Source organism: Pristis pectinata, chromosome 37 (genome assembly GCF_009764475.1).
Source record: "Pristis pectinata isolate sPriPec2 chromosome 37, sPriPec2.1.pri, whole genome shotgun sequence".
Classification (NCBI taxonomy): domain Eukaryota; kingdom Metazoa; phylum Chordata; class Chondrichthyes; order Rhinopristiformes; family Pristidae; genus Pristis; species Pristis pectinata.
Genome location: NC_067440.1, coordinates 4,343,858 through 4,358,533, shown reverse-complemented (window position 1 = coordinate 4,358,533; position 14,676 = coordinate 4,343,858). Strand labels below are relative to the sequence as shown.

At 52.7% G+C, this 14,676-nt stretch overlaps 1 protein-coding gene across 1 annotated transcript; it reads right to left on the bottom strand.

Annotated features, from left to right (window-relative positions):
* Nucleotides 1-80: 80 nt before the first annotated feature.
* Nucleotides 81-13,695, bottom strand: LOC127586703 (lysophosphatidic acid receptor 6-like). The gene is made up of 4 exons (XM_052044857.1): nt 13,574-13,695; nt 11,584-11,661; nt 3,076-3,225; nt 81-2,336 (listed from the first exon to the last, which is right to left on the bottom strand). The coding sequence occupies exon 4, from the start codon at nt 2,322-2,324 to the stop codon at nt 1,311-1,313; it is 1,014 nt and encodes a 337-aa protein (XP_051900817.1). The 5' UTR covers nt 2,325-2,336; nt 3,076-3,225; nt 11,584-11,661; nt 13,574-13,695; the 3' UTR covers nt 81-1,310.
* Between the last annotated feature and the right edge of the window lie 981 nt (nt 13,696-14,676).

Sequence of the window (14,676 nt, the reverse complement as noted above, 5' to 3'; positions counted from 1 at the left end):
AGCACCACACAGCGATTACGGCCCCCCCCCCCCCCCCCCCCCCCCCCATCCCTGAAGGGATTGCCTCTTTCCCCAGCTACCCTCCTGCCTCTAATGTAATTACAACAGGTTTTGGGATTCTCCAAGGACAGTTCATGGTCGGCTTTTCCCCTTTGAATTTATTTCTTAACCTCTCTGCCACCTCCCATAATAAACCTCAAAGGCCCACACCTGACGTGTGTTTCCTTCTTATTTCTGATAAAACCTTCAATTTCCTTTGTTAACCACGTTTCCCTCAACCACGTTTCCGTGATTGTGACAATATTGTATTCCCCTTTGCTGAGCCACTCTCTCAGCCCATCCAGCCAACACATACATCTCTGAGCATTAAAGTCAATGCAGTGAAGCCCAGCAGCCTTCTCGTGCTTCCCCCCCCCACCCGCCCCCGTCTCTGTTCTTTGAGCCTCTTCCAACTAAACTGTAACCCTGAGCTAAAGCTTCACTCTGTGTCTAACCTGTGTCCTGGGAGTGTGTGATGGGACTGTGCAGAGGGAGCTTCACTCTGTGTCTGACCCCGCAAGTGTGTGATGGGACAGTGTATAGGGAGCTCGCCCTGTGTCTGACCCCAGGAGTGTGTAATGGGAGAGTGTAGAGGGAGCTTCACTCTGTGTCTAACCAGGTCATTCTCTCTTCTCTCCTTTCCCATCAGGCAGAAGATACAGGAGCCTGAGGGCACGTACCACCAGGCTCAAGGACAGCTTCTACCCCACTGTGATAAGACTATTGAACGGTTCCCTTATACGATGAGATGAACTCTTGACCTCACAATCTACCTTGTTACGACTTTGCACCTTATTGTCTACCTGCAATGCACTTCCCTGTAGCTGTGATACTTTACTCTGTACTGTTATTGTTTTTACCTGTACTACCTCAATGCACTCTGCACTGACTCAATGTAACTGCACTGTGTAATGAATTGACCTGTACGATCGGTATGCAAGACAAGTTTTTCACTGTACCTCGGTACAAGTGACAATAACAAATCAATACCAATACCACGGGAGTGTGTGATGGGACGGTGTAGAGGGAGCTTCACTCTGTGTCTGACCCCGGGAGTGTGTGATAGGACGGTGTAGAGGGAGCTTCACCCTGTGTCTGACCCCGGGAGTGTGTGATGGGACAGTGTGGAGGGAGCTTCACACTGTGTCCGACTGTACTTGCCATGAGACCTGTTTGGAGATGCCTTTACTTCAGACATTGAAACAGACACATTGCTCCCATGCTCGACCAATAAATAAAATAAAATAATCAGCGGGCCTTGGATCGAAGAGTCACAGGGCCTTTGACACCGAGATGAAGGTGACGGCCTCGGACGGCTGCTTGCCTCGGTCCCTGGCGGAGGCGCTGCCCACACTCCAGCACCTGCAAGTCATCAGGCTGCGCACGGCGCTCACCAGGTGCGTCTTCTGGAAGGCCTCCGTGGTGAAGTAGTAGAGGACGGGGTCCAGGACAGCGTTGGAGCTGGCCAGCAGCTGGGCGCCCTGGAAGAGTTGGACGGCTGTCTCCTGGGAGCGGTCCTCCAGCCCCTTGTAGAAGCAGAGCAGGGCGTGGTAGGGCAGGAAGCAGAAGGTGAAGATCAGGAGATTGGCCACAATCATTCTCTGTGTCTTGTGGGCCTTCAGTAGCTGGGAGCCCTGGGACTTGCCCTTCCTCAGCTGCCTCAGGGCAAGGAGGGAGCAGACGATGAGGAGGCAGAAGGGGAGTCCGAAGCCGATGCAGAGGGTGAATCCCACGGTCAACCTCTTGGTGACGGCCACTGGCCTCAGGCAGTTGTCGCTGGTGTTGTTAGAGCCACCACTGAACTTCAAGATGAAGTAGGGAGGAAGGCTGGCGCTGACGGACAGGGTCCAGACCAGGGCGCTGACCCAGGGGGCTGCCCGGTGCAACCGGCGGAGAGGCAACCGCAGGGGGAGCAGGGTGGCCACACAGCGGTCGAGGCTGATGCAGGCAAGGAAGAAGATGCTGGTGTACATGTTGATGAGGAAGATAAGGGTGGTGATCTCGCACGCCAGCCTGGTGGACGTGTTGCGCTGGTAGTAGGAGGTGATGCGGAAGGGCAAGAAGCAAACCAGCAGGAGGTCCGCCGTGGCCAGATTCCTCATGTAGACCGCCGTGCCTGAGCGCAGGCGGATGTGGCGGCTGAAGACCCACAGGGCGCCCGCGTTGAACAAGAAGCCCAGCACGATGATGACGGCGTAGAGCAGGGTGAAGGGGAGGTGGGCAAATTCCTCCAGCTGCCCGGTGACGTTGGACACACCGCGGGGCTCCGAGCTGTTGCTGCGCATGGCGCTGAGGTCCTGGAGACACAGAGGGGGAGTGAGTGCAGCCCCGGGGAGGTCCCAGTGACGCAGTACAGACACACCGCCCTGGTCTGTGTAACCCCACCCCAGTCTGTGTACCCACACGCTGGTCCGTGTAACCGCAGCCCAGTCTGTGTAACCGCAGCCTTCGTTTGTGTAACCGCAGCCCTGGTCTGTGTACCCACTTGCTGGACTGTGGAACCGAAGCCCTGGTCCATGTAACTGCAGCCCTGTTATGTGTAACTGCAGCCCGGACTGTGTAACTGCAGCCCTGGTCTGTGTAACTGCAGCCCTGGTCTGTTAACCGCAGCCCTTATCTGTGTAACTGCAGCCCAGACTGTGTAACTGCAGTCCTGGTCTGTGTAACCACAGCCCTGGTCTGTGTAACTGCAGCCCTGGTCTGTTAACCGCAGCCCTGGTCTGTGTAATCGCAGCCCTGGTCTGTGTAACTGCAGCCCAGACTGTGTAACTGCAGCCCTGGTCTGTGTAACTGCACCCTGGTCTGTTAACCGCAGCCCTGGTCTGTGTAACCGCAGCCGGGTCTGTGTAACCGCAGCCCCGTCTGTGTATCCACATCCCCACCTGTGTAGCCACACCCCAGTCTGTGTACCCACACCCCTGTCTGTGTACCCTCACCCTGGTCTGTATACCCACATTGCGGTCTGTGTACCTGCACCCCCATCTGCGTACCCACATCCCGGTCTGTGTACCCAGACCCCGTGGCATGTATACTCACAGAGCTCTCCTGCACGATCGCTGGTCTCTAAACCCTGGTGACTGGATCCTGTAGAAGAGGATCGGCAGACAGTGCTCGCGCACCGGAGCCCCTGCAGCCGGATGTTTATCAGGAGAGTGGAGTTGCCAAGGGTTAAGTTGAAAACTGCGACTGCACAGCAGGAAAGGGGAAGAATGACAAAATGAGATCTTCAAGATACGTTGGAAGAGTTGCACAAAGTGTGGCTGAAATATAATGCAAGTAGAAGGGTGCGGAGGGCAGATATACACACACACGGAACAGAGGTAGAGGTTCACTTACAGAATCACACGCTCATGACTGCTTAGACTCTGCTGAGCCTATTCAATTCTCAATTGCCTGTTAGTTGTCACCTTGTAGAGCAGTGCGGCACAGGATGAGGCTCTTTGCCAAACTCATTCGGCAAATGACAACCTGATCCCTTCTGCCTACACATGGACCATATCCCTCTATTCTCTGCATTGTCATGTGCCTATCTAATGGTCCCTTTAACCACCACCCCTGGCAGCCAGTTCCAGGCACCCACCACTCTCTGTGTAAAAAAACACACGGTGCATCTCCTTTGAACTTTCTCCCTCTAAATGCATGCCCTCTAGTATTAGACATATCAATCCTGGGGAAAAGAAACTGGCCGTCTACTCTATCTGTGCCTCTCATAATCTGATAAACTTCTATCAGGTCTCCCCTCAGCCTCCACCGCTGCAGAGAAAACAACCCAAGTTTGTCCCAACTCTCCATATGGCTCATGCCCTCTAATCCAGGCAGCACCCTGGTGAACCTCTTCTGCACCCTCTCCAAAGCCTGCACGTCTTAGCGTGACGTTATTACAGCGCCTGCGACCCGGTTTCAATTCTGACTGATGTCTGTAAGGAGTTTGTACGTTCTCCCCGTGTCTGCGTGGGTTTCCTCCGGGTGCTCCGGTTTCCTCCCACATTCCAAAGACGTACGGGTTAGGAAGTTGTGGGCATGCTGTGTTGACGCCGGAAGCATGGCAACACTTGCGGGCTGCCCCCAGTACACTCTACCCAAAGACGCATTCCACTGTGTGTTTTGATGTACATGTGACTTATAAAGAAATCTTATCTTTCATCTTTCCTATAACAGGGCGACCAGAATTGAATGCAATATTCCAGATGCAGACTAAGCGAGTTTTATAAAGCTGCAACATAATTTCCCAACTCTTGAACTCAGTGCCTCGACTAATGAAGGCAAGCATGCCAGGCGCCTTCTTTACTGCCCTATCAACCTGTGCAGCCACTTTCAGGGAGCTGTGAACTTGGAGCCCAAGTTCAGTCTGTACGTCAGCGCTGCTAAGGTTCCTGCCACTAACTGTGTACTGTCCCTGTACATCCAAATCGTTGAGAAGCAAACACTGCTCGTGACTCTCCTGTCCAATAGGATCATCTTACACACACACACACACACACACACACACACACACACACACACACACACACACACACACACACACACACACCCTCGCGGATACAGAGAGAAAGCACATTCCATTCTTTAAGGTGTTTGAGCTCCACTTTCTCACGAGCTCACTGAATGAACAGCAGATAAGGTAAGGTATCTTTATTCGTCACATGTACATGGAAACATGCAGTGAAATGCATCTTTTGCGCAGAGTGTTCTGGGGGGGCAGCCCGCAAGTGTCGCCACACTTCTGGTGCCAACATAGCACGCCCACAACTTCCTAACCCGTACGTCTTTAGAATGTGGGAGGAAACCGGAGAACCTGGAGGAAACACACACAGACACAGTGGGGGGAGAACGAACAAACTCCCTACAGACAGCGGCGGGAATTGAACCCGGGTCACTGGCACTGTAATAGCTTCATGCTAACCACTACACTACCGTGCCAGCCTATGGTAGTGTAAACCAGAACTGACCTGATCTTGGACTGTGAACTCACAGGTGGGAACTGAAGGTGCCGGCTGGGGTCTGCTGCCTCACCTCCTGAAGCCTGTACTGTACTGAGCTCCAGACTTCACTGCTCACCACCAGACCGAGCTCAGCTCCTCCAGTTGTCACACATCCAACACAAACAGTCCAAGTTCTTGATAGCGATTTGAACTGAAGTGTTCACAGATTCCCACAGGCAGCCGATCCAAGATAATCCCACTGCCACCCCTCACCCACTCTCCCAATTTAACACCAACTTGTTCTCGCACTTCCCCAGTTCTGAGGAAGGGGTAATGACCTGAAATATTAACTCTGTTAATGCTGCTTGACTGGCTGAATGTTTCCAGCATTTTCTGGGTTTTTTTCATTTTTTTAAAAATATGTTTATTCCTAACACAGTGAATGCATTTGGGACATGTCACTATGCTCATTCACTGAACCAACCATATATTGCCTGATCGTTATCCACTTTCACCAATGACTCCTCCATAAACAGTGTGAGCTTGACGTATTTGAGAGGCTGTTGCATGGGACCCAGCCCCTCAGTGTCCAGTATTGGAAGGTCATCTGGTTGCCCCCATTACAGGAAGGATGTGGAGGCTTTAGAGAGGGTGCAGAAGAGGTTCACCAGGGTGCTGCCTGGATTAGAGGGCATGTGCTGTAAGGAGAGGTTGGACAACCTTGGTTTGTTTTCTCGGGAGCGGCAGAGGCTGAGCGGTGACCTGATGGAGGTTTATAAAATTACGAGAGGCATGGATAAAGAGTCCCAGAGTCAAAATGTCTAATACTAGAGGGCATGCACTTCAGGTGAGAGGGGGGAATGTTCAAATGAGACGTGCGGGGCAAGTTTTTTACACAGAGAGTGGTGGGTGCCTGGAATGTGCTGCCTGGGGTGGGGGTGAAAGCAGGTACGATAGGGGGGGTTTAAGAGGCTCTTAGATAGGCACATGGATGTGCAGGGAATGGAGGGAGATGGACAGTGTGTGGGCAGAAGGGATTAGGTGTCATCAGCTTAATTAGTTCAGCACAATGTCATGGGCCAGAGAGCCTGTTACTGTGCTGGACCCTAGAATGTGCTCCTTCCCCATGGAACCTTTGCACTGAGCTTCAGTGTGTCCCTCAGCACGTTCTCCTGCACCCTGGAATGTGCCGGTCAGCAACATTCCCTGACGGACATCTCTTGACACTGGAAGACCAGCAAGTTTCAGGCAGACCAGAGTGGTTCTTTCACCGAGTCTCCCAGCAGCAGTAGATGTCTGTCTCAGTGTGTGTGTCCCTGGGAACAGCCCATAGATCGGAGAGTCCTCTGTCACACAGCTGCTTGGGATGGACCTCGACAAGGCACCCTGCATCCTTCTTCAGACCTTCTCTGCAAAAGCATGGTCCACAAAGAGGTGAGGGATCGTCTCATCCTCCTCGCAGCCGTCCCGAGGGCAGCGTGCGTAGGGAGTGAGACTCCGACCGGACGGGGAAGATCTGATGGGGAGTGTCCCTCTCACCGTCAGCCCAGCTAGTTTTCTTGAGCCAACTCCTTAGTGCAAGAGGGTTAGACAGTGTAGAATTTGTTGGGTTCGTCCGGGAGAGCTTCAACAAGCAGTCTGTGGATAGCCCAACAAGATGATGGGCCACAGTAGAAAACACTGTGATGCTGGAGGAACTTAACAGGCCAGGCAGCATCCATGGAGAAAAGCAAGCGGTCAATGCTTTGGGTCAAGACCCCTCTTCAGTCCAGCATCATAGTGTTTTTCATCTAGATTCCAGCATCTACAGTCCTTTGTTTCTCTAGGGGCCATAATGGACCTGGTGTTGGGTACCGAGCCTGGCCAGGTGACTGACCCTTCAGTGGGGGAACATTTAGGCAACAGCGATCACAACTCTTTAAGTTTTAAGATAGCTGTGGATAAGGATAGACCTTGTGGGAGGGTATAAACTGGGGGCAGGGAAAATGACGGGAGCATTAGGCAGGAACTAGGGAGAAGTAATTGGGAACAGTTGTTTTTGGGCAAGTCCACATCTGACATGTGGAGGGTGTTTAACGACCAACTGCACAGAGTACAGGACAGGGACGTTCCAGTAAGAAGGAAGGAGAAGGATGGCAGGGTGAGGGAACCTTGGATGTCAAGAGAGGTGGTGAATTTAGTCAAGAAGAGAAAAGAAGTGTATGTAAGGTTTGGGAAGCTAACATCAAACAGGGCCCTTGAGGAATATAAAGAAACCAGAATGGAACTCAAGCAGGGAATTAGGAGAGCCAGGAGGGACCATGAAATGTCTTTGGCAAGTAGGGTTAAAGAGGATCCCAAGGCATTCTATATGTACATCAAGAACATGAGGATAATGAGGGAGCAGGTAGGACCACTGAGGGATAAAGGAGGGAACACGTGCTTGGAGGCAGGAGATGTGGGAGAGGTCCTAACAAAGTACTTTGCATCGGTATTTACCAAAGGGAAGGACACCGAGGATAGGGAGATCAGTGTGGAGGGTGCTAATATGCCAGGGCATTTTGCCATGAAGGAGGAGGTAGTGCTGGGTCTCTTAAAGATTGGTGGATAAGTCCCCAGGGCCGGATGGGATGTCCCCACCAGGTTATTGAGAGAGGCAAGAGATGAGATTGCTGGGGCCTTGACCAAGATCTTTGTGTCCTCTCTATCCACAGGCAAGGTCCCGGAGGACTGGCAAATAGTCCTGTTGTTCAATAAGGTAAGTAGGAATAATCGTGGAAATGAGAGACCGGTGATTGTGGGCTGAAGGGCCTTTTCCTGTGCTGTACTGTTCTATGTTCTACGATCTATATAACCTCTCCACAAAGGACAGGTAGTGCAGCAAGGGACAGTGCATGGAGACAAAGCCAGGCCCATCCTTCACAACACCAGGGGCAGGTCGAATCTCAGCACGCAGTAGCCCCTGCCTCCTGCGTACTCCTCCTCTGCCCACAGCTCGATGCAGCCACCCCTCTGGCTTTTTGATCCCCAGCCAAGTCTCTCTCCGTTCCACAAACCTCCAGTGCCCCTCCTGCCTTCCTCTGCTTGCGTCAGCTTGAGCTAAGCCGATTGGGGAGCAGGAACACGCCTGGAACTGCCTGCTCCCGTCTGGAGTCCGATTCTGAGCTAGACTCAGAGCGTCCCTCCGCACGTACCCCCACACCCTGGAGTGTGCCAGATAGTAGCATTCCCTTCTGGGCCTGCTCCCAACCTCCCATCACCCATGCAGGGGGTTAACCCTGCCCTCCTGTGTCAGGGGATCAGTGAACCCAGAACCAACCATTCAGTGTGAGTACTCCAGGGTACAGGAAGGTGCAAACCCAAGGCCCCAACATGGGCGCGACAAGGCACAGAGCAGGAGCAATCCCAAGGACTTGACGGCGACAGACCCTTCCACCCAACTCCGTTGATGCAACCTTTCGACCCTGAAACATTGACCCTGCGACCCACCCCTCAGGGGCTGCCTGACCCAATGGACATCTCCCGCACTTCCTGCAACTATTTCATGTTTCCAGCATCTGTAGGACTTTTCCAGTTTCTTTCTGCCCTTTCCTTCCCCGAAGGTCCATCGGGAACAGAAGGAGACACAAGAAACCGCAGGTGCTGGAATGTGGAGTAACACACAAGATGCTGGAGGAACTCAACGGGTCGGGCAGCATCTGTGGAGGTAAATGGACAGTCGACCTTTCTGGTTGAGGCCTTTTCACCTAACTATAGGAAAGATATCAGTAAGATTGAAAGAGTGCAGAGGAGATTTACTAGAATGTTGCCGGGTCTTCAGGAGTTGAGTTACAGGGAAAGATTGAACAGGTTAGGACTTTATTCCTTGGAGCACAGAAGAATGAGGGGAGATTTGATAGAGGTTTACAAAATTATGAGGGGTATAGACAGAGTAAATGCGAGTAGGCTCTTTCCACCTCGATTAGGAGAGATAAGTACGAGAGGACATGGCTTTAGGGTGAAAGGGGAAAGGTTTAGGGGGAAATTTCTTCACAGAGTGGTGGGAGTGTAGAACGAGCTGCCATCTGACGTGGTAAATGCAGGCTCACTCTTAAGTTTTAAGAATAAATTGGATAGATACATGGACGGGAGAGGCCTGGAGGGTTATGGACTGGGTGCAGGTCAATGGGACTAGCGGAATAAAGTTTTAACACAGACTAGAAGGGCCGAATGGCCTGTTTTCTGTGCTGTAGTGTTCTGTGGTTCTATGGTTCTCTGACTGGAGGGGAGCAGAAGGCAGCCGTTTGGGCCCTCGAGGCTGTTCCGTCACTCAACGAGGTCATGTCTGACCTGATTCCACTTTGCTCCCTAATCCTCAGAGCCCTGGATTCGTTTAAAACCAGAATCTGTCTTGGCCTTGAATACATCCAATCATTCAGCTCTCCGGGGTAGAGCATTCCAAGGGTGAGGATTCTTTGGATAGGGTAGGATTAGCCTGCGTCCATTCCATATCTCTCAGTGAGAAATTCCTCCATCTGAAATGGTTGACTCCTTATTCCGTAACTATGCTCCCAGTTATAGCTGCCCTAATTGGAGGAAAATTCACTCAGCACCCACCCTGTCAACTGCCCTCTGAACAGTGTGTGCTTCAGTGAGATCACCTCTCATTCTCCTACGTTGGGTACACTCCCGACCTGCTCAATCTCTCTGCATCCTCTATCCTGGGGTGTACAAGCATGTTTCTTCCCTGTACGGCAGATCACTCATTAAATACTGTTCACCGAAGCCTGGCTGTGGTCTCACCAACCCCTTGTAGGGCTTCAACAAGGACTTCTTTCCTCTGCCCACTGTTCAACTTCCTGTCAACACATTGAGGTTCACGCACCCAGATTCTTGTTGGTAGTGAGGAAGGTTACCGTAGATTACAGGGGGATCTTGAGCAGTTGGGGAAGTGGGCCGAGGAGTGGCAAGTGGATTTCAATACAGATAAGTGTGAGGTGATGCATTCCGGAAAGTCAAACCAGTGTAGGACTTATACTATGAATGGTAGGGCGCTAGGGAACAGGGGGACCTGAAGTCCAAGAGCATACGAGAAACACGATGACGCTGGAGGAACTCAGCGGGCCAGGCAGCATCCGTGGAGAAAAGCAGGCGGGCAACGTTTCAGGTCAGGAACCTTCTTCAGGACTGAAGATAGGAAAAGGGGGAGCCTGATATACAGGAGGGAAAAGCAGAGCAGTGATAGGTGGACAAAAGAGGGGAGGTGGGGTGGGCACAGGGTGGTGATGGGTAGATGCAGGTAAGAGATAGTGATGGGCAGGTGCGGGGGAGGAGGGGAGAGCAGATCCACCGGGGGATGGGTCAAAGGGAAGGAGAGAGAGAGGGAAAAGGTAAATTAAAGGAGGCGATTAAAGGGAAGAAGAGAAGCATGGTGGTGGGGGGGTGGGTGTTGTGGGGAAGGGGGGGTGGGGATTACCTAAAGTGGGAGAATTCAATATTCATGCCATTAGGCTGCAAGTTTACAAGATGGAAAATGAGGTGCTGTTCCTTGGAATTCTCCTGGCAGTGGAAGATGCCGAGGATAGCAGGCCTCGGATGCTGCCTGACCTGCTGAGTTCCTCCAGCATCTTCGTGTTTTGCATCTGGATTCCAGCATCTGCAGAACTTTGTTTCTCTCGTACAATTGCACAGTTTGTTGAAAGCGGGTAGACAGGGTGGTGAAAAGGGATCCAGCACGCTGAACGTCAAGGCACTGAGTATAGAAGTTGGGTCATTATGTTGCAGTTGTATAAGTCGTTGGTGAGGCTGCACTTGGAGTACGGTGTACAGTTTAGTTCGCCCTGTTTCTCGGAAAGACGTGGTTAAACTGGAAAGAGTGTAGAGAGGATTTACGAGGATGTTGCCGGGACTCGAGGCCTGAGTTATAGGGAGAGGTTGGACAGGCTGGGTCTTTATTCCTTGGAACACAGGAAAATGAGGGGCGACCTTGTAGAAGTGTTTAAAATTATGAGATGTATAAGGCGGACGGTAACAGTCTTTTCCCCAGGGTAGGGGAGTCCAAAACTAGGGGGCATAGGTTTAGGGAAAGATTTAAAAGAGACCTGAGGGGCAACTTTTTCACGCAGAGGGTGGTGAGTGTGTGGAACGAGCTGCCAGAGGAAGTGGGTGAGGCAGGTACAATAGCATCATTTAAGAAGCATTTGGATAGGTACAGGGAGGGGCGAGGCTTGGAGGGGCCGAACGCAGGAAATTGGGACTAGCTGGGTGGGCACCTTGGCCGGCAGGGACTGGTTGGGCCGAAGGGCCTGAATCTGTGCTGTATTGCCCTTGGACTCCATAGGATCCCCATCTAAACAACCATCTGCTTTTCTCTTCTCCCTGCCGGAGAGGAGGGAATGGTGGGAATACCATACCAACCAAATAGGGAATGGCATTCCGACTGCCGGGGGGTTGCTAAACGTTCCGGTTGCCAAATGTTATCATCCTTCTGCGCCCTCTCACGAGCTGCCAACCTCCTATCATCAGGTATTCTGTCTTCTCCCAGCAATTAGTGGCCCAGGTACTAGTCCGTGGTCACCCAGTGCACCCCGTGGATGACCCACTGATCACCACCCTCAGTCTTCTGTTGGTCTGTGGGAACCCCTCCCCACTCCGAAGCTCTCACCTTGCTGTGACGCGGCTCCTTGTCGAATGCTGTCTGGTATCGCCAGTCCACAACATCCGTAGGTGCTCCTTCTGTGTCCTGCTCACAGAATTACAAACACTCCGTCAAACACCTCTCATTGGATCACACTGATGCTGCATAACGCGATCCTGAAATCAAAGACCCCCTCCCACCCCGGACATCCCCTCTTCCCCCTCCTCCCGTCAGGCAGAAGATACAAAAGCCTGAAAGCACATACCACTGGGCTCATGGACAACTTCTATCCCACTGTTGTAAGACTATTGAACAGTTCCCTAGTATGACACGATGGACTCTTGACCTCACAATCTACCTCGTCGTGGCCCTTGCACCTTATTGTCTGCTGGACTGCGCTTTCCCTGTAGCTGTAACACTTTATTCTGCATTTTGTTATTGTTTTCCCTTGTACTACCTCGAATTACTGATGTAATGAAATGACCTGTATGGATAGCATGCAGAACAAAGTTTTTGTTATTGGAATTGGTTTATTATTGTCAGTTGTACTGAGGTACAGTGAACAACTTGTCTTGCATACCGTTTGTACAGGTCAATTCATTATGCAGTGCTTTGAGGTAGTACAGGGTAAAAACAATGACAGAGTACAGAGTGAAGTGTCACAGCTACAGGGAAAGAGCAGTGCAGGCAGACAATAAGGTGCAAGGTCATAATAAGGTAGAGTGTGAGGTCAAGAGTCCATCTTATCGTATAAGGGAGCCATTCAATAGTCTTGTAACAGCGGGATAGAAGCAGTCCTTGAGCCTGGTGGTACGTACCTCGGTATATTTGACAATTATAAACCAATTTACCAATTCCTGTCGTACTGCTACAGCCCCGTGATGGACACTTCCCCCGCTGATCACCTGTTCTACAGCCGTTCCCCCCCCTCCCCAACCTCCCTGGGACTGATCCCGTCACTCCCACCAGCCCGGGAGGTCAAACTCTCTGCAGGGATTCACCGTGACTGTTATAGATTTACAATTCCCAGCTTGACGGTTGGCAAGGAAGGCTGAGGAACCTGTCTCAGGGGCTGTGTGACTCTGCAGTGTGTGGACACCCCTACCCCCCAACACACACACATATACCCCCTTTGTTCTCCGGAAGGAGGGGCGGGGAGAGAGACTTCCTGGCACCTGCTTCACTGTGAGCCTCTACCTCAGCCTCTTGTTAGTGCTCACTGCTGTCGGGACTTCCCACTGCCACGCACAATGTGTGTTCCTTTCAAACCACTGAGCTGCAGCCCACACAGTCAAACGAATGATCGCTCACCAGAGCTAAGGTGCAGGGGAGATGGAGATGGCAGACAAGGGCAAGCAAATGACTACATTCAAGTGTAAACTGCTCAGCACATCACGGAAACCAGCCTTCCCTCCACGGACTCCCGTCTACACTTCCCGCTGCCTTGGCAAAGCAGCCGACATAATCAAAGGCCCCTCCTAACCCAGACGTTCTCTCTCCTCCTCTCTCCCATCAGGCAGAAGATACAAAAGCCTGAAAGCACGTTCCACCGGGCTCAAGGACGGATTCTACCCCGCTGTTGTAAGACTACTGAACCCTAAAATGGACTCTTGACCTCACAATGTACTTTGTTATGGCCTTGAACCTTATTGTCCATCTGCACTGCACTTTCTCTGTACCTATAACACTTTATTCTGCATTCTGTTGTTGTTTTACCCTGTACTACTTCAATGCACTGTGCAATGAATTGACCTGTACGATCCGTATGCAAGACATGTTTTTCACTGTACCTCAGTACAAGTGACAATAACAAGCACATTCCAATTCCAATTCCGTCACTCTGACTCTCTCTCTCTTACCGTCTACCACTCTTTCTTTCTCCCTTGGTCTTTAATTTCGTCTCTGTGACTTTGAATATCTCAGCTGTGCACTCCCTCTCTGACTTTCTCTCTCTCTCTCTCCCTCTCTCTCTCTCTCTCTCTCTCCCTCTCTCTCGCTCTTTCTCTCGGTCTCTCACCTCCCTCTCAGTCTGTCTCCCTGTGCACCTCCCGTTGTCCCTCAACGCTGTTGCGCTGCTGGATACTTGCGTTACGGGAGACCTGCATCAACTGGCAGCCAGCTTCTTTCACTTGTACAGCGCGATGCATCGAAAACAGGATGCACTCAGACCAGAAAACTTGTCATGAGAACAGCCCCTCCCACTTGCTACAGAACGATGCCCTCTGAGACCTGACACTAAATCAGGTCCAGTGGGGGCATCGATCCACAGGCAGGGCAAGGAACATACCCGGAGGGAGCGGGAGAGAGGTGGGGTGTGAGGGGGGTCTGAAAGTGGAGGGAAAGAGAGTGTGAGGAGGAGCAGAGGAAGGGAATTGGAGGAGGGAAAGGGGGAGGGGGGAACAAGGGGAGAGGAGGGGGAATGGAGGGAGAGGAGGGGGATGGGAAAGGGGGGATGGGAGGAGAGGGCAGGGGAGGAGGGGGGACAGGGGAGAGGAGGGTGGACGGGAGAGAGGAGGGGAAGGGGAGAGGGGACAAGGAGGGTGGACGGAGGGAGAGGAGGGGGATGGGAGAGGAGGGAGTGGGGGAGAGGAGAGGGGGCGGATGGAGAGGAGGGGGACAGGAGAGGAGAGGGGATGGGGAGAAGAGGGAGGAGGGGTGAGTGATGGATGGAGGGAGAAGGGGATGGAGGGGGACGGGAGAGGAGGGGGTGGGGACGGGGGTGGGGGAGAGGTGGGGGTGGAGGAGGAGGGGGTGGGGAGAGAGGAGGGGAGTGGGGAGAGGAGGGGGAAGGGGAGAGGAGAGGGACAGGGGAAAGGAGAGGGGCGTAGGGAGAGGAAAGGCAGGGGAGAGGAGGGGGTGGAGGGGGGCGGGAGGGGGTGAGGAGAGAGGAGGGGAGTGGGGAGAGGAGGGGGAAGGGGAGAGGAGAGGGACAGGGGGAGAGGAGGGGGTGGGGAGGAGAGGGACGGGGAGAGGAGGAGGTGGGGAGAGGGGAGGGGGCGGAGGGAGAGGAGGGGGTAGAGGAGGGGGATGAGGAGAGGAGGGGGAGGGAGGCAGGGCCATTCAGCCCTTCTGGGTGTAACAGCAGGAGGTCAGTCAGCCCTGCCAATGTGTTGCCTTAAT